General features: G+C 41.9%; 2 protein-coding genes across 5 annotated transcripts in view; both read left to right on the top strand.

The window, feature by feature from the left end:
• LOC147121895 (WD repeat-containing protein 47-like) overlaps positions 1 to 4,029 on the top strand; it is a 66,997-nt gene extending 62,968 nt beyond the window's left edge. Inside the window, exons 13-14 of the mRNA XM_085982420.1 lie at positions 1,351 to 1,569; positions 2,351 to 4,029. Coding sequence (XP_085838546.1) covers positions 1,351 to 1,569; positions 2,351 to 2,496 — 365 coding nt within the window. The 3' untranslated portion in view covers positions 2,497 to 4,029. The remainder of the gene's footprint in view (positions 1 to 1,350; positions 1,570 to 2,350) is intronic.
• A 1,423-nt stretch (positions 4,030 to 5,452) lies between these two features.
• Positions 5,453 to 19,934, top strand: part of clcc1 (chloride channel CLIC-like 1) — a 39,695-nt gene continuing 25,213 nt past the window's right edge. For 3 of the 4 annotated variants that reach the window (XM_085982423.1, XM_085982424.1, XM_085982421.1), the window contains exons 1-3: positions 5,453 to 5,558; positions 10,198 to 10,341; positions 15,106 to 15,231. In XM_085982423.1, coding sequence (XP_085838549.1) covers positions 10,207 to 10,341; positions 15,106 to 15,231 — 261 coding nt within the window. In that variant the 5' untranslated portion in view covers positions 5,453 to 5,558; positions 10,198 to 10,206. Of the gene's footprint in view, positions 5,621 to 10,197; positions 10,342 to 15,105; positions 15,232 to 19,934 lie in introns of all 4 variants that reach the window. The other variant, XM_085982422.1, reaches the window with a different exon arrangement.

Raw genomic sequence — 19,934 nt, 5'->3', positions numbered from 1 at the left:
TGGGCAAATTTACTTTTGAACCAGCATAAAAGATCGTGGAAACCTGAGCGTAAATGGTTATGGGCGCAACTTACATTTTAAATTTTGCAATCTTTTGCACTATTTCAGTCGATTTTGCCTAGTTTGTGGTGATATCTTGATGGAAACTCCAGGCCCACTGCTTTAGCAGATACGTGTGAATAGGTTGTGTTTGGGTGGAGGATGCTGCATAAAAACCTTTTATAAGGAGGAGAAAATATTTTAAATTTATTTTTCTTTTATCTGGTATGTGTATATCAGAAAAATTGAAAGGTTTTACAAGTAGTGGAGAAATACTTTAATCTATAGTGGGGATTTTATTGTATTCAAAGGAAAACACGAGTAATGCAGAAACTTGTTTTAATGAGAAAGCAACTAATATTTATTGTAAAGGTGCTGCATCTCCCATATGGGAAGGATGGCTGATAGCTGTAATTATGTTCCCAGAACCAGCCACTTATAACCAAATTAGATACAATATTACAAACCTGTTTTGCATGTGTATTAGGTCTTCAGTAATCCTGTGGCATAACCCATAATATCAAACATTAAATCAAATATTTTGTGTAGCCCATATAGCTAACTTTCATCTGGTGAATAAACATTTATTTCATGATTATATAACTATCTCTAATGTTGATAGATGTTATGCCTCATCACATTGATGAACAAATATACTTACTGATGTTGCCATTGCTATCCTATCAAGTCTACCTGCCAAAAAAGTAAAAGCGTTAATTGGCAATATGTAGATTCCTTATTTTCATGGTATCATATGAACATAAGAAATAGGAGCAGGAGTAGGCCATTCGGCCCCTCGAGCCTGCTCCGCCATTCAATAAGATCATGGCTGATCTGATCTTGGCCTCAACGCCACTTTCCTGCCCGCTCCCCATAACCCTCGACTCCCTGTAGCTCAAATATATGTCTATCTCCGCCTGAATATATTCAATGACTCCGCCTCCACAGCTCTCTCGGGTAGAGAATTCCAAAGATTCACGACCCTCTGAGAGAAGAAATTCCTCCTCATCTCTGTTTTTAAATGGGCGACCCCTTAATCCTGAAACTGTGCCCCCTAGTTCTAGGTTCCCCCATGAGGGGAAACATCCTCCCTGCATCTACCCTGTCAAGCCCCTCAGGTTTCAATAAGATCACCTCTCATTCTTCTAAACGCCAATGAGTATAGGCATCCAGTTCTCTTTGGTATGATTATTTTTAATAGCCATATTAACTTTTGTTTGTGTTTTGCAGTGAATACTAGAGAGCCAATTACATTTTCAGTATAGTTAGTATGTACCACTGTTGGATCATTGTATGACTTTGATTATACAGGCAGTGCTGTTGCTTCTGTGGCGGTAGATCCAAGTGGACGACTCCTGGCCACAGGTCAGGAGGATTCTAGCTGCATGCTGTATGATATCCGAGGAGGGAGAGTGGTACAAATTTACCAACCACACGGGAGTGATGTACGTTCAGTGCGGTTCTCTCCAGGAGCTTACTACCTTCTTACAGGATCTTATGACACTACTGTTAAAGTAACAGACTTACGAGGTAAAACTATTTTATGAACTGTAAATTGAGAATATTTTATAACTGTGTTGCTGTTCACTCTAAACTGTTAGAAACATTGGTGAAGTTTTCAATAATTTTATTCACTTTTCTATTTTTTTCTCTCGCACCTCTGCTCCTAAAGTTAGTGAGTTCCAATTTGGGTAAAGTTGCATGGCTGGTGTCAGCGAACATCCAGCATTTCAGCCTAGTGCCATTCTTGATGTGTGAGCCCAGACAGTAAGTGTTAACAAGCTTATTGGCTATGAAGGCCATCTGAGCAAAGTTGAACCCTTGTGCTTGCTCAGCATTCATGTTTGTATAGTTCGAGTGGGAGTAACTAAATAACAGTGAGGAGCAGGAACATTAGCTGGCACTATTTGGAATATTCTTAACCTGCTGGCATTGGCTAACGCAGAATAGACGAGGAACTGACATAGTTCCTTCCAGGATCGTGTGGTGCATTTTCCCACTAAACTATTGGGGAATCCAATAATTCACTTGTATTCATTTCTGGGTTAAAATTATTTTAATTTATTTTCAAGTTGGTGTCTTAGATTGATTATGTATTATACTTGTATGAGCTATGAAACTTGGTATGGATGTATGTAACATATCATTTTATTAAACCTGAATGGGGAACTATAAACTTGAGGAATCGGTTTGGTCATCAGTTTGCATTTTACAATTGCACATCACAAGGTCGTCTTAATTTGGTACAATTAAATGCTTATACATTTTCCACAGTTGCAGACATGTGTAACCTTCAACTTTCTGCCCATAGGAGATCTAATAAAGCCACTTCCTACGACAGTAGTATCTGAGCATAAGGACAAAGTTATACAGTGTAGATGGCACACTGAGGATCTATCTTTCTTATCTTCATCTGCTGACAGGACGGTAACCCTCTGGACATACAACAGCAGTTGACTAATTAACACCAATGCAGACAAAGCACAATTGTAATTGTAATTCAAGAGCTGAAATTTATTGGCAATCACAGATTGATAACTGCGTATGTAACTGACCAGTAGAACCGTATGAGACAGCACAGGTCAACATGTGCTGCTGTTCAAGCTAAATGGAACTGCTGTCTGTGTTTGTATTATTATGCTGTGCTTAAGTCTTCCACATGTGATCACACTGTCACTGATGAGCTCTGTCACCAAATGTACATGATGACTGAATCAAGTGAGGCAAATGTTCAATTAGTATTTATGGCATTCCTTGTTCGTTGTGCCAGTGACTAATGTAGAAAGCTGGCTGAGTATTAATAGATCCAATTGTTGGTTGTGTATGTTAATTTTACAGTAAGTCAAAGTGAACTGACATAATCAGCCTAAACAGGAATTTGTTGTTCTGATGTAGGAAGTATTAAAGATAGCCAGTTGGTATCACAACGTGGTGAGGAATGGTTGGTTGATGCAGAATATTTCAGACATAACCGCTTTGCTTTTATACTTCCAAGTAGCATGGCTTTCCATTGTGTGTGTGTGTGTGTGTGTGTGTGCGCGCGCATGGGGTAATATTAGTACAGTATTTACAAACAGGCCCGTAAAACCTAATGCTTGTGTTCTTGCACTTAAAGTTTTAAATAACTTGTGAAATATTATTTTTTCTGTTTGTATATGTAATGCTTATATTTTCTATTATACAGTTTAGTTTAATATAAACTGAAATATTGGGTTCATTAATATTTAACTTATGTATTTGTGTTTTGGTTACAAGGAACTAGAGGATATACCCTATGCACCTCAATAAGTAGTTTTTTTTCTAACCCTTGTAATGATTGAAAATGTAATGAGAATTACAAAGTGTGATTGTGCAGTGTTTTCTCAATAAAACATTTATTTAATGAAGAACTTAAAAGAAATGTGTTTCATACCAAGATTGGAAGATGATGGCTATTTCAGTTTGCTTCAGTTAGTTGATCATCTGTAGTATTGTGTACAGACAAAAATACATTTTCTTCCTCTGTCTGCTTGTCTCCTATCTTTCATTTCTTTCTATCCTAATTCTTTGTCCTTAACATTTTCTGTGTAACTCTCACACTTGTTTTCATATGCATGTCTGTAACTCCCACTCTTTGGCAAGTCTCTGCCTCCCTCTGTCTCCTCCTCTCTCTATGTCCCTCGCACACATTCATTTGCTGATTTATTCAGTTTGTATTTTTAAAACAAAGTGAAAGCCCAGACTACACAGCATAGAACTGAATTCTCTTGGAACTTAACTCTGTACCTCCTGATGCCCTGTTCTGGAATCATATGAATTGGGGTCAGGGTAGTCACTTTCTAGCAGATTGGAAATGGTGTACAATGTGGGCCACCTGGAGACACAGAAAATGCCTTAAAGGATGAGAATATGAAACAAATGAGCAAAGCTGTGCGCAGCACCCACGCCCCCTCCCCTTCTCTCCTCTCCCCTGACTACTATCTCGAGCTGAACCATGCTAAGGCAGGCCATTTGCAATCTTGTCATCCTGTTAAGCTGAGGCTGAGCTTTAAACCTCACATCCTATCCATTGCAAAGACTTGCACCTCTACCAATGGAAACCAGTTACATGCCTTTGTCACCTCTAGACTCAACTACACGAATGCTCTTTTTGGTCACCTTCCATCCTTCACCCTCCTATCCTTGCTGATACATACTGGTTTCCCCAACAAATTAAATTCAAAATGTTATCCTTGTCTTTAAGTCCTTCCTTCTGTGGCTTTGCCCCACTCTATTTCTGCAATCTGCTCCATTCCTTTATCTCTTCCTGAATGCTGTATTCCTCTAACTCCTGTGGGGATTCCAGTGATTTCTGAACCTGGACAGTAGTCAGTTAAAGAAAGTCACATGTACACGGTAAGTTTGTTAATAAAAAAGTGACTATTAAATGATTTAAACAATTCACACAAGCATCAAGCAAATCAATAAATGCATATAACCTTAAAACCAAGGATTTCTGCATCAAGGCAGAAGAGTGATCAGTTCTCTTGTAGCTCTTGAAGTTTCTTGTTCTCGAATGTCCTTGAGGCAAAGCTTCTTAAGGCTCCTCTGACTGTAGTAAAGAATATGCCATGATGTCCCATTTTTATGATTTTTGCCAGTTGGGGTGTGTTAAAGTTAAGAGACATCCCATTTTTGGCCACTCACCAACCCCACTATTGCATTAATAATGGGCAGTTGGCTGGACCAGTCAAAACCATGTGAACCCAGGTGCAGCCTTTCCACCGCATGAAACCTCTTCTGTCCTTGTGAAACCAACGTGTAGCCGATTGTCTGTGTGAAACCAGGCTGTATATTTAGTTGTCTTTCTCAAGAATTTCTAACTGTCCCAGCATTGTTTTCCCAAGTCTGCTGTTTTGAGAACCAAAGGCCTGTTCGAAGCTTCTCAAAGTTTCTGCACATTGCTGCCTTTGCCTTTTAAACTTACAATGTCCAACCGTCTGTGCACCCCGACCCTCCCTTTTCCCCATTCCTTCAGCCACTTCTGCCCTAATCTCCGGAACTTCAACACTTAAAACCTTCCTGAAAGCCTATTTCTCACACTATAAGTGCAAGTTGTTATCTGCAGCACCATCGTCATAGCCGTACTTTTAGTGCGCGAAGGCACTCGCTGGAAGGTGTAGAATTGTACCTAAATAACAGTTGGGGTTACCCTTTATTGGCTCAGAAAGGTCTTTTGCTAAGAAGTGGAATATCCACGTTTCTTTTTTATCTGGATGGCGACCATTTTCTAAATATTATGGTTAAGTTTCAATACGTTATTTTGCATTAGTGATCGTTGTCAGGTCAAAAACTGAGGAGCTGGAAGCTCAGTTGGCTACAGTGCCCGTTGCAGTGAATTTTCAGAAGAGTGGCAGCCGAGCAGGTGCGCGTGCGTCGGGATTACAGCTCCCAGCGTGCAGCTGCTACCGGAAGTGACATGGCTGGGCTGGCGGTTTGCCCTGGGGGTGGGGTTTTAGCCCGGCTGAGCGGCTGGGCAGAGCCGGAATCGGGAGAGGAAGGTGAGGCGATCAGTGCTTTTGTTTTCGAGCTGTGGCTTTTCCCCGCGCCTTTGTGCAAACTGGTGGGTCGACAGGACTGAGCGTTGATCCGCTGCTGCTCGCTGCTGTTCTCCAGCACCCTGCCCGCCCGTGTTGATGGACGAGAGGTGGCAGAGGCCAGGCGATCGGAGACAGCACCGAGCGGCAGGCGCTGGGATCGGTCGGGCGAAGGCGCGGGGTGGGGGACCCTTTGTCAGCACACCTCCCTTCGCTCAGTTTTTTTTGCATGGGCCAGATTTTGCTGTCAAGCTAACGAGGGGCAGATGCGCGGTTAAATACCCAATGTTAAATTGGGGACAGAAGGATTGGATTAAGAAAGAAAGACTTGCATTTATACAGTGCCTTTCATAGAAACATAGACGATAGGAGCAGGAGTAGCCATTCTGCCCCTCGAGCCTGCTCCGCCATTCAGTGTGATCATGGCTGATCATCCAAATTCAGTACCCTGTCCCTGCCTTCTCTCCATATCCCTTGATCCCTTTAGCCTTAAGAAATATATCTAACTCCTTCTTGAATATATTTAATGAATTGGCCTCAACTGCCTTCTGTGGTAGAGAATTCCACAGGTTCACCACTCTCTGGGTGAAGAAATTCCTCCTCATCCCTGTCTTAAATGACTTACCCCTTATCCTTAGACTGTGACCCCTGGTTCTGGACTCCCCCGCCATCGGGAACATCCTTCCTGCATCCAGTCTGTCCAGTCCTGTTAGAATTTTATAAGTTTCAATGAGATCCCCTCTCATTCTTCTAAACTCCAGCGAGTATAAGCCCAATCGACCCAATCTCTCCTCATACGTCATTCCTGCCAACCCAGGTATCAGTCTGGTGAATCTTCGCTGCATTCCCTCCATGGCAAGAACATCCTTCCTCGGATAAGGCAACCAAAACTGCACACAATACTCAAGGTGTGGTCTCACCAAGGCCCTGTACAACTGCAGCAAGACATCCTTGTTCCTGTACTCGAACCCTCTCGCTACGAAGGCCAGCATACCATTTGCCTTCTTAACCACCTGCATGCTTACCTTCAGCGACTGGTGCACAAGGACACCCAGGTCTCGTTGCACTTCCCCTCTCCCAATCTATTGCCGTTCAGATAATAATCTGCCTTCCTGTTTTTGCCACCAAAGTGGATAATGTCGCATTTATCCACATTATACTGCATCTGCCCAGTCACCCAACCTGTCCAAATCATACTGGAGTTTCTCGGCATTCTCCTCACAGCACACACGCCCACCCAGCAAACTTGGACCTATTGCATCTAGTTCCCTCGTCTAGATCATTAATATATATATTGTGAATAGCTGGGGTCCAAGGACTGATCCCTGCGGTACCCCACTAGTCACTGCCTGCTAGTCGGAAAAAGACCCGTTTATCCCAACTCTTTGCTTCCTGTCTGCCAACCAGTTCTCTATCCAAGTCAATACCTTGCCCCCAATCCCATGTGCCTTAACTTTACACGCTAATCTCTTATGTGGGACCTTATCGAAAGCCTTCTGAAAGTCCAAAAATACCACATCCACTGGTTCTCCCTTATCTATTCTACCAGTCACATCTCAAAAAATTCCAGTAGATTAGTCAAGCACGATTTACCTTTTGTAAATCCATGTTGATGTAGTCCGATCCAGTCACTGTTTTCCAAGTGCTCTGCTATTACATCTTTTATAATGGACTCTAGCATTTTCCCCACTACCAATGTCAGGCTTACCGGTCTGTAATTCCCCGTTTTCTCTCTCCCACCTTTTTTGAATAGTGGGGTAACATTAGCTACCCTCCAATCCATGGGAACTGTTCCCGAGTCTATCGAATTTTGGAAGAATGGCCGAGCACCAGACGTCTCGGAGCGCTTTACAGCCAATGAAGTACTTTTTGAAGTGGAGTCACTGTTGTAATGTGGGAAAGAGGGAAAAAGAGACAAAGGAAATGTTTAAAAAAAAAAATTATTGGAGATTAAAAAAAAATTAAGTTAAATTTTGAAAGACTGAGACGCCACACTTGTAATAGTAAATTTTCAGTGCCAGAGAGGTTGCCTGGAATTAATTAACATTTATCACATCGTTAAAGGGGTACATAGACTTGAAATGGCAACTTTCTGTGCCAAGTTTAGTTCGTATCTATCGTGCAAATATAGCAACTTCGCCGTCCAATGTATTTCAGTGGTGAGCCAGACAGCGAGTTACTGGCCCGGAATTTGTGGTGGGTAATGACAGTGAAGGAACAGCATTCGCTGTTATTACCCTTTCGAAACTGACCGCAACTTAATGACGTAGTGTATGTGCATCCTAACACAGAAATCCTGAAGTTGTGGTCTGTCATTCACTGCTCCTTTCGAGTGGCAGGCAGTGACTAGTGGGGTACCGCAGGGATCGGTCCTAGGACCCCAGCTATTCACAATATATATTAATGATCTAGACGAGGGAACTAGATGTAATATCTCCAGGTTTGCAGATGACACAAAGCTGGGTGGGCGTGTGTGCCGTGAGGAGGATGCTGAGAAACTCCAGTATGATTTGGACAGGTTGGGTGATTGGACAGAAGCATAGCAGATGCAGTATAATGTGGATAAATGCAAGGTTATCCATTTTGGTGGCAAAAACAGGAAGGCAGATTATTATCTGAATGGCAATAGATTGGGAGAAGGGGAAGTGCAACGAGACCTGGGTGTCCTTGTGCACCAGTCGCTGAAGGTAAGCATGCAGGTGCAGCAGGCGGTTAAGAAGGCAAATGGTATGTTGGCCTTTGTAGCGAGAGGCTTTGAGTACAGGAACAGGGATGTCTTGCTGCAGTTGTACAGGGCCTTGGTGAGACCACACCTTGAGTATTGTGTGCAGTTTTGGTTGCCTTATCTGAGGAAGGATGTTCTTGCCATGGAGGGAATGCAGCGAAGATTCACCAGACTGATACCTGGGATGGCAGGAATGACGTATGAGGAGAGATTGGGTCGATTGGGCTTATACTCACTGGAGTTTAGAAGATTGAGAGGGGATCTCATTGAAACTTATAAAATTCTAACAGGACTGGACAGACTGGATGCAGGAAGGATGTTCCCGATGGCGGGGGAGTCCAGAACCAGGGGTCACAGTCTAAGGATAAGGGGTAAGCCATTTAAGACAGAGATGAGGAGGAATTTCTTCACCCAGAGAGTGGTGAACCTGTGGAATTCACTGCCACAGAAGGCAGTGGAGGCCAATTCATTAAATATATTCAAGAAGGAGTTAGATATATTTCTTAAGGCTAAAGGGATCCAGGGGTATGGGGAGAAGGCAGGGACAGGGTACTGAATTTGGATGATCAGCCATGATCTCATTGAATGGCGGAGTAGGCTCAAGGGGCCGAATGGCCTACTCCTGCTCCTATCTTCTATGTTTCTTTGTTTGCTCCGACACTGGCTGCGCTGTGGACCCCCCCCCCCCCCATAGCCAACAGTCGGGGAAATCGGTGAAACTGACAAACTTTGGCTTTTCCGCGGTAATATCGCTGTCTAATACCCCATTAAAAGTTAGACCCTTTTTGATTAGGTGTAATTGTGGTTTTGACAGCATATTGACTGCTAAACAAATGTTATGGCCCTGAAAAACTAATTTTAATATTGTGGAGTGTCAAATTTATCCATTTTAATCAAAATTAAAATTTTAAAGAAACTTAAACAGGTTTGCTTTTTTCCCATGTGAGAGCCCCAGTCTTTGTTTTGCTCCCTATAACATTTTTTAAAAGTTAGATTCAAAGGAGATTTCTCACTTCCTAGTTCCCGGTCTGTGAGACTTCTGCATTGTGATTGGCTGCTTAGACAGCTTGTTGATGTCACAGCAGCTCGCGTTAGGGATTTCCCATTATTTGTTTTAAGTGTCCACACAAAAGAGTACACTGATTTCAATTGAAGGTCAGAAAAGCCAAACTTCTCGCCACAGAGATTGCAAGATCTTGCTTCTGGGCCAGTGGCGAACGCCTTTGCTTTGCCACTGACCGCAAATTATGCGCCATTGTTTTTGCGAAGCTAGCAGCAGAGCGGAACATCTCGGATAGCAACTTTTGGATATCCGCGTATCTCCCCTCGCCTGAAGTTGGTGTAGCATTTGCGCATAAATGATGGCGAGTGCCATGAGCCTCTGTTATTTTGACAGCAAATTCTAGGCCATTAACTCATCTGTTCCCGTCACAGATGCTGACTAACCTGCTGAGTATTTCCAGCACTTTCTGTTTTTTTTTCAAATTTTCAGCATCTGCAGTTTTTTGCTTTTGGAATTAACTTTATTTTGCAGCTTATAAAAAGCTGGAACGGGATTTGTGGTAGGCCAGTCAGTGGGGCAGGGAAGCACTTATCACAAAGCAACAGTTGCAGTAGGAAAAATAACATTGAAAAGTTTCCTCCTCCACCAATAAAAGAAAGAACTTGCCTTTAGATAGCATCTTTTTATGACCTCAAGATGTCCCTAACTGCATCTTTGCCAATGAAGAGTAGTTACTGTTGTAATGTTAGGAAAAGGGGCAGCAAATTTTGCACCTATTCATTAATCATATTCTATGCTGCATATTGGTTAAGGCAAGCTACAGCATTTGCAGAGGTACATTCAGTAATTTTGCCATGTTTATCCTCCTGCCTTAGATTTGAATCATGTTCATGCCTTGGTTGATATTTGAAGTGCTGCTGGTAGTGAATGGGCTACAAGGTGACGATGATGAGTGGATTGATCCGACAGATATGCTGAACTACGATGCTGCAGCAGGTCGAATGAGAAGGCCACAGCAGGTAATTATCTCTGCAGCATGTTTTATTGCAGCAGAGTTCTATTTACCACATTTTAAACTCTAAATAATATGAAGTGAAGTATTGTAACACAACTTTCCAAAATATTAGGCTTGAATTTGAGGTCATAGAAACATAGAAGATCGGAGCATAGAAGATAGGAGCAGGAGTAGGCCATTCGGCCCCTCGAGCCTGCTCCGCCATTCAATGAGATCATGGCTGATCATCCAAACTCAGTACCCTGTCCCTGCCTTCTCCCCATACCCCTTGATCCCTTTAGCCTTAAGAAATATATCCAACTCCTTCTTGAATATATTTAATGACTTGGCCTCTACTGCCTTCTGTGGTAGAGAATTCCACAGGTTCACCACTCTCTGGGTGAAGAAATTCCTCCTCATTTCTGTCCTAAATGGCTTACCCCTTATCCTTAGACTGTGACCCCTGGTTCTGGACTCCCCCACCATCGGGAACATCCTTCCTGCATCTAGTCTGTCCAGTCCTGTTAGAATTTTATAAGTTTCAATGAGATCCCCTCTCATTCTTATAAACTCCAGCGAGTACAAGCCCAATCGATCCAATCTCTCCTCATACGTTAGGTCGGCGGCGAAGCTAAGGAGTACACTGCTAACATCGCAAGTAAATCCACACCTACCTCGTGCAACTCTCCCCTGCGAGAACTTTCTTTAAAACGCTGCAGTGTTCCGCGCAGCGTACTCCCCCCACGGAGCCCAGGAGCGCACCGTTGTGCGTTTGCGAACCTGGGATCACGTGGGGGGCGGTGGTTTTTTTACTTCCTGATTCATAGCCTAAAAGCTACAGTTGAGCCCTTAAATGCGAAGTGATAAGAGGAGGGTTCATTCATACAGAATATAAGAATGGAAATGAAACCTTCACAAATATAATCACTGTGAAATAAGTCGATCCCTTTTTAGCAACTAATGCTGCAGGAGTTGGTAGATTTTGATTATGTTGTCCAATTTAGAGAGCATTAAGATGTCATAAATTACATTTGGACATGTCCATGAAATGTTTGTGCACATTTATGACAGTAGAGCAGGGTCAGTAATAAGATGTAAATATCAACAAAGTTGTTGATCTAGTGAAAAATGGAATGATAGGGTAAATGAAAATAAATGGGAGAAGAAAAATTTATAGCCATTCTGCAGAAAAACATGAAGACATGACTCTGTTACTGAAAGCTAAAACAGCGAACTAATTTTGTGGGAAGATTTGTTCTTTTCACTACGTGTAGAAAAATCATAAATGCATTTGTCAGCTGTGGCTCAGTGAGTAGCACACTCGCCTCTGAATCAGAAGGTTGTGGGTTCAAGTCCCACTCCAGGGACTTGAGCACATAAATCTAGGCTGACACTCCAATGCAGTGCTGACGGTGTGCTGCACTGTCGGCTCTCAGGTGGATGTTAAAGATCCTATGGCACTATTTTGAAGAAGAGCAGGGGAGTTATCCCCGGTGTCCTGGCCAATGTTTATCCCTTAACATCACTAAAACAGATTATCTGGTCATTATCACATTGCTGTTTGTGGGAGCTTGCTGTGCGCGAATTGGCTGCTGCGTTTCCGACATTACAATAGTGACTACACTCCAAAAGTACTTCATTGGCTGTAAAGCGCTTTGAGATGTCCGGTGGTCATGAAAGGTGCTATATAAATGCAAGTCTTTTTATGATTTTGCTGTATAGGACAAATCTTCCCCTTCGTTATTACAAGCCTCAGCACTGTATTCTGATGTTACAAATCATTGACAAGAACTTTTGTAACAATTTTTTTCATTCGGTCCCCTTACGCTATGCAACAGGCTTCCTGCGCCTGTTTGCAAAAGACTTAAAAATTGAAAGCGTAATTACTTTGGCGTAGGTGGACAATTAGCCCAACTTTTCAGCAGCAAGTTGATTTCTATCAGGAGGTGAAAGACGCAGCAAAGCCTCTGCGTAATTGTAACTTGACAGATCGCAAGTTCGGGATTTAGCGCATGCGCAAGCGGAAATCCCAAACTTGCGGTCAGTTTCAAAGGTGGTACGACGGCGTACACTGACAGTTCGCCATCATACCGACCGCAAATTCAGGCCATTGGCTCCATTGTTTTTGTCTAAGTTGCTACATTCAAGATAATTTTGGCATTTCATATCTTGTAATTCAGCAAGTTTCCCAGCCAGCTTTGATCAACATGCTTATAGCTGTTCTAATTCAGCTTGTTTCTCTTCCCCATTTCCATCCACAGCAGTATTGGCCATGTGCTGTCTCCAAATTCCAGTTCTAATTTAGCGTCTTGTTGCCAGAATAAATCAAACTTCCTCATTTATTTACATATTATTTTAACCTGACAGCATCTAATGGAAGCTCCCATGAACAGTCAGTTCCAGAGCATAATGACAGAAGCCTGACATGAGTCACCTTCTCTGTCAGGAAAGGGCTGAATAATAATTGTGATACAAAATCGATCTACCATATGCAAATTTGTTTGAAAACAACATCTATATTGTTACTAGATAAACTGATTTTGAAACTCTGAATCCATCTAAATTAATGGCCCAGAATTTTCTGGAACAAAGAGATCAGCGACGTACATCGCAAGGCAAAGTACACTAAATTATGCAATTTCACCATCAATCTTCCAGTTCAGAGTTTAACGTGAAATTTCCTGGGAAATAATTTGAATACGCCACAGTAAGCATATGACAAATCGGGGATCTCAAAAGCGGCACAGCCGATGGCTTACCCCACCTGCAGCAGTGAACTAATTACTCAATATTGCCATGACCCGAGTATTAGAATTCTGAATTTCAAATCCTTTCTCTATGCTGAACATGATCACTTTCAGAAAATTGTTTGAGTTATGGAGATAGACCGTTCCTGAAAACTGAATACAGCTGCTGTTCAAAATTAATTTTAGTTACCATTTGTTTAGAAAATGACATTCATCATTTAAGCTATCTAAAACACCTTGGCATTAAACAAAGCTTCACTTTCATCAATGACATGTGCAGGTACTTAAGTGCCCTACACCATCTACACAATATACAGTAAACCTAACACACAATGACAAAACGTGTTTTGATGGGTGTTACTCAAAGTTAAATATAATGGGAGAGCAGAGATTTCATTTTAAACAAATGAATTGAAATACATTCATGGGTCAAATATAAATTGATTTAATAATTTTGCACTTGCCTCGAGAGCTCCATTTAGGAATGAATGCAATGATAACTTATTTTTGATGGTGAAATGTCAAAGCCTATTTTTATTATATATACATAAAAGTGCATTCACATGACTCCAGACTGCACCACAGCCTTTATGGTCCTCCGAGGCTGAGAATTACGTGAGAGCTGTGAATCTTGTTGCTACCAGGCAACCAAGGGTCCACTTGCACCATTATTTTTCAGTCTAAGTGGCTGCAGTGAGAAAACTAGCATAAATCTAAGAAATTTGCAATCACATTGATTTGAATGGGGGGGCGGGGAAGCTATGATCAACTTGTCACGGTTTTGACGAGGGTACTGGTGGAGCAGCGCAAAAGTCCCAGGAAATTATGGTGCTGCGTGAATAATGCCGTAACTCACTCACCGTAATTTCCTGGGGCTTTTGCGCTGAACAACGAACCCAACGCTGTAGATGTGCCATTGCAATGGTGCAAATCTCCATGAAACTCTAGGCTAATCAGTGTCCTTGATTTGAGATCAGAGCCAATTCGGAGACATGTGGGTTTCAGTTAGAAAATAAACATTCCTCACTAAAGCAGCCTCTAGATACCAGGCACATGTTCCAAACTGCTCTCGTTATCTTGCACATTGGCCCAGATTTTGCTGGAGTGGGGCATCGCGCAGCGTTCCCTGTTAGACTTTTTCCCTCACCGTTCAGCTCGAATATTTTTTGTCCTGGAAGTGCGAGCTAATAACGGCACAGTGAGGTCAACTGTGCATCTGGGACCTTGGTGAATGATGGGACCAACAGTCTATCTCTTTAACAAATTAGATTTAAGGATTTAGAAAGAAACAGGAACAACGACAAAGGAAATTGGGTGAATCAGGGTCAAACCAGGTACAGAAAGAGAAATAAAGTGAGAGAAAGAAAGATTGGATTGAGAGAGAGGAAAGGAAAGGTAAGAAAAAAAATTTGAAAAGTTTCTGACAGCTTTACTACCTGTAGGGATGAGACTTCACAATTTCAATTGTTCCATTTCTGGGCTGGAGAGGTTGAGTGGCATTGCAGGAACATAAATCTCCTAATTAAATATGTACCCGCGCTTAAAGTAGAAGCCCTACCTTTCTGCGGCGAGTTTAATTAGCAACTATTGCATAAATGCAGCAATTTCATGAAATTCATGGGGAGCTTGAGTGCGAGTTGTCGTTTTTGCGAGGTTAACGGCGGAGTAGCGCAAATCGCTCAGTGACTTGTGGCGATTCGCAATTCACACGGTATCTCTTCCTCGCCACAAGTTGCTGGATGGTATACATAATTTAATAACGGCAAACGCCATTAAACTCGCCGTTATTTTGGCAGCAAAATCTGGGACAATTTTTTTAACGTTTGGGTGCATGTCTACTGTTGAAGAAAATTTGAATTTAAAATAAACGCAAAAGAAATTTGCTTCACTTTCTCCAACTTATTATGAATTCAGTAGTTACAATTTAAACAGCTTAAAGTAACTAGTAATCAGCTGGCACGATATCTATATTACTTATGACATTTTATAATGTGTTTGTAATTTTAAATTAATTAAGTGCTTTTCCGTTCATTTTGTCAAAGACCAGAGATGAGCAGGATAATACTGAAACTCTGACTACTGAGGACTATACAGAAGATAATCAGGGGAAAGATTTCTGTCCAGATTGTTCCAGTTGTGAGACACAACTTGATAATTTACAAAAACGGGTGAGTATTGTAACTTTTTTTCCCCCAGTTCATTGTGCTTGCTGGTACCATAATAAAAAATTATGTAAATGATAGGAGAAGGAATGAAAAATCTATAATGAAGTGCGACTTGTATTGTGGGATTGTTGCAAACGCTACTAGTGGAATAGCAATGTATCTTATGGATGACAATTGAATTATATAAATAAAATAATCTAATAAAGAACTCAATTTGTCAGTTATAACATACATTACTATTTTAATTTATAAATTCAAAAATAAGATGAAATTAATAGAAAAGTAAAAAGAAAGGGATTGGCATCAAAATAAACTACACTGTTTTCAGCTGGAAATTTGATTAAACAGTTGACACTTGCAACTGGGAGTTGGCACCTGAATTCCTGAAAGATCAGGTACTGAACATCTACTGTTCACTTCACTCAAACTCACAAATTGAATCCTGTTGGCTTTCACTAGGCCTACAGGACGGAGCATTCTGCCACGACAAGCACTACATCTCGGCGGCAAAAGGAAGGTTACAAAGGCTGATCCACTGCACTTTGAACTTTCATTGCCTATCTGCGGACTGCAAAGCAGTATTTCCTTACCCCATGTCTAGTTTGCAAGATCAGTTAACGGCAGTATTAAGGAGAAATTGGTGATAAACTGGGGACAACACAAACTAAAATATCTAGCAGAGGCTTGGAATTGTGGGATGTTGGCCTGATTCTCCACAAGCTTAGAACATAAGAACATAAGGAATAGGAGCAGGAATAGGCCATTCGGCCCTTTGAGCCTGCTCTGCCATTCAGTGAGATCATGGTTGATCTGCCTCAACTCTATTCACTGGCCCTATTGCCATATCCCTTGATGCCCTTACTAGTCAGAAATCTATCGACTTCTGTTTTGAATATACCCAATGACGGAGCCTCCACAGCCCTCTGGGGTAGAGAATTCCAAAGATTCACCACACTCTGAAGAAATTTCTTCCCATCTCAGTCCTGAATGGCCTACCCTTTATCTTGAGGCTAGTTACTGATCTCAGTCTGACCATTACTTAGCAATGCTGAGCGAAGACTGTGCTTACTTCGAGGGTAAGGGGGGAAAAAAATAAAGAATAAGTTTTCTTGGGCTATCTTTGTTGGTGCATCTTCTAGTGTCCAGCAGATGAGGAATGATGCTCAGGATCAATGAAATAAAATAAAATTAAAATAAATAAAAAGTTATGGTATCATCATTTCAAATTTATATGGACAGCTCCAGTGGTCTAATGGTCTGATTGTAGCTTTGGGTTATGTAAACTTTTTGTGATGTGAAATTGGTAACTTTTTTATCAAATAAAGAAATTGTTTTTGAAACTAATTTATACTGAGAATTTTTCCTGTTCCTCATGGATTTTTGCAAAGGAAAGTGAAACTGAATTTGCTGTAGTTACCCGGTATTAAAGATGGAATTTAGAGACCATGAGTTTATAGTTAAACGAGTTAGATTTTTATTTCTGAATGTTTATGATATCATTTAATATAATATGAGGCTCCATGAACATCCCCATCCTCAATGATGGGGGAGCCCAGCATGAGTGCAAAAGACAAGGCTGAAACGTTTGCAGCCATCTTCAGCCAGAAGTGCTGAGGTAGGTGATCCTTCTCGGACTCCTCCTGAGGTACCCATCATCACAAATGCCAATCTTCAGCCAATTAGATTCACTCCACTTGCTATCAAGAAATGACTGAGCACACCTGGACACAGCAAAGGCTATCGGTTCCGACAACTTCCCAGCTGTAGTACTGAACACTTGTGCTCCAGAACTAGCCGCGCCTCTAGCCAAGCTGGTCCAGTACAGGTACAACACTGGCATCTACCCGACAACATAGAAAATTGTCCAGGCATGTCCCATCTACAAAAGGCAGGACAAATCCAACCCAGCCAATTACCATCCTATAAGCCCACTCTCAATCATCAGCAAAATGATGGAAGGAGCCGTCAACAGTATTATCAAGCGGCACTTACTCACCAGTAACCTGCTCACTGATGCTCAGTTTGGGTTGCGTTAGGGCACTTGGTTCCAGATCTCATTACAACCTTGATCCAAACATGGACAAAAGAGCTGAATTCCAGATGTGAGTGTGAGTGACTGCATTTGACATCGAGGCACCATTTGACTGAGTGTGGCACCAAGGAGCTCAAGTCAAATTGAAGTCATTGGGGATCATGGGGAAAACTCTCCAGTGGCTGGAGACAAAAGAAAATGGTTGTGGTTGTTGGAGGCCAATCACAGCCCAGGACATCGCTGCAAGAGTTTCTCAAGGTAGAATTCTCGGCCCTACTATCGTTAGCTGCTTCATAAATGACCTTCCCTCCATCATAAAGTCAGAAGTGGGCCTGTTTGCTGATGATTGCACAGTGTTCAGTTCTATTCATAATTCTTCAGATAATGTCCACATACAGCAAGAGTTGGATAACATTCGGCTTGGACTGATAAGTGGCAAGTAACATTCACGCCACACAAGTGCTAGGCAATGACCATTTCCAACAAGGGAGAGTCTAGTCATCTCCCCTTGACATTTAATGGCATTACCATCGCTGAGACATCCACCATCAACATCCTGGGTGTCGCCATGGACCAGAAACTCAACTGAACCAGCTGCATAAATGCAATGACTACTAGAGCAGGTCAGAGGCTGGGTATTCTGCGGTGAGTATCTCACCTCCCGACTCCCCAAAGCCTCTCCACCACCTTCAAGGTGCAAGTCAGGAGTGTGATGGAGTACTCTCCACTTGCCTGGATGGATGAAACTACACCAGCACTCAAGAAGCTCGACACCATCCAGGACAAAGCAATCCGCTTGATTGGCCACCACCTTAAACATCCACTCACTCCACCACCGGCGCACTGTGGGTGCTGTGTGTGTCATCTACAGGATGTCGAGGCTTCTTCGACAGCACCTCTCAAATCCGTGACCTCCACCACCTATACAAACAAAGGCAGCAAGTGCATGTGAACACCATCACCTCCAAGTCGCACAACATCCTTCATTATCATTGGGTGGAAAAACCTGGACCCCCCATCTGACAGTATTGTGGGAGCACCTTCACCATATGGACTGCAGCGGCTCAAGAAGAAGTCTCACAACCTTCTCTAGGGCAACTAGCGATGGGCAATAAATGCTGGCCTTGCTGGTGATGCCCATATCCCGAGAATGAATTTAAAAAAAATAAGATGACGCGAAACCCAGTCTAATTTTGCTTTGTCGGCCATGGAAAATAGTAATGTTTACTGAGGCTTTTGAAAATGCTTGTGTACTGTTTGTATTTACATTAGAGTTTATGCTCCAAAGAAGATAGTATTTTTTGTAAAAGTTTCCAGTCCCCCATTTGTGAAGTAGGAAGGCCCAGACAGCCATTCACTGCTCAGTAACAAGTTTCTCCTCAATTTTTTCCACTATGCTTTTAAGTGTTTCCTAAGTGAAGACTTTCCTGCTTTTATCACCACGCTGTTAAATATTATATGTTCAGATTGGACAAAGACCTGTGAATATGGGGCAAATGGAAGCTCGAATGTGTGAAACGAGAAGCACGATAGTTCAGTACTGTGTAATATATGCACTCTGTATATAGTCTGTAGGCAGTATGTAATCTGTGCATATAATATGCATGCCACACTTTCACCATGCTGCAGGCTGTATAATACACATGCTGCATATCCTGTCAATATTTGCCAGTGTAAATTGCTATGTCAACATTCTCCATTTCATTTTACTATGTCAACTGACCAGTGTAGTAGTAGTTTCTGTTCACTGGGTGGCTCTGTGGAAAAAGTTTCCACAATGTCTGCAAACTCCACCACCATTTTCATCTGACCATGGGCAATAGCACTGTCAAATTACTAGTATATAGTCTGTAAGAGGGTTGTGGTATTTGTCAGCCAACATGGATTACCAACAGTTGAATCATGTTTTGAATTATTTGTTGTTGGGAATTGGGTGATGGTGCCAAAGCTACATTTATTGCCCATACTTCGTTGCCCTGAGATGATGGGGGTGGGCCTTCTCCTTGAACCGCTGCAACCCATGTGGTGATGGCGCTCCTACAGTGGTGTTAAGTAGGGAATTCCAGGACATTGCTCCAACGGCGATGAAAGACCAGTGTCAGTGGCCAATTCAGAATGGTATTTGAATTGATGGGGAACTGGGTGTTCCCATGACATTGCTGCTCTTGTCCTTCTTAGTGGTGCAGATCTCAGAGAAGTGAGGGGAGGGGGGCGACCAAATATTTCTCATGTACGTAAAATCTATGCACAGGCAAGCTACCTTAATCTTTGATTTTAGGGAAAATGTTCAGATCTTTCAGTACTCAAATATAAATCCTACAGAAAAAAGATCAGAAAATTATCATTATTCTTAATTTGCTAGACTCCATCCACAAATAGGATATTCTGCCCTCTTCATCGTCCACCCACCGTATGAATTAAAGAATATCCTAGTTTTATGTAGACATTGCACTGCATTGATAGAATGAAGCTGCCTGCAACTAGTGAATAATTTCATATTATGAAAGCGTTTATCACGATGTCAGGCAAGTTAATACATTTATTTTTGATACTGCTATATGATAAAATAAGGGAATTGAACAATAATAGGTATGGGGTGCAAAGCTTGATGATTTGTGCTGGCAGTGTTCACTGCTAGTATTGCAGGATGTGGATTAATGTTGGTCATTTTGTT

Source organism: Somniosus microcephalus, chromosome 3 (genome assembly GCF_052327205.1).
Source record: "Somniosus microcephalus isolate GS21.2 chromosome 3, FLI_Smic_1.0, whole genome shotgun sequence".
NCBI classification, from domain to species: domain Eukaryota; kingdom Metazoa; phylum Chordata; class Chondrichthyes; order Squaliformes; family Somniosidae; genus Somniosus; species Somniosus microcephalus.
Note: the sequence above shows the minus strand (reverse complement) of the source record. Positions and strands in the feature narration are given on the sequence as shown.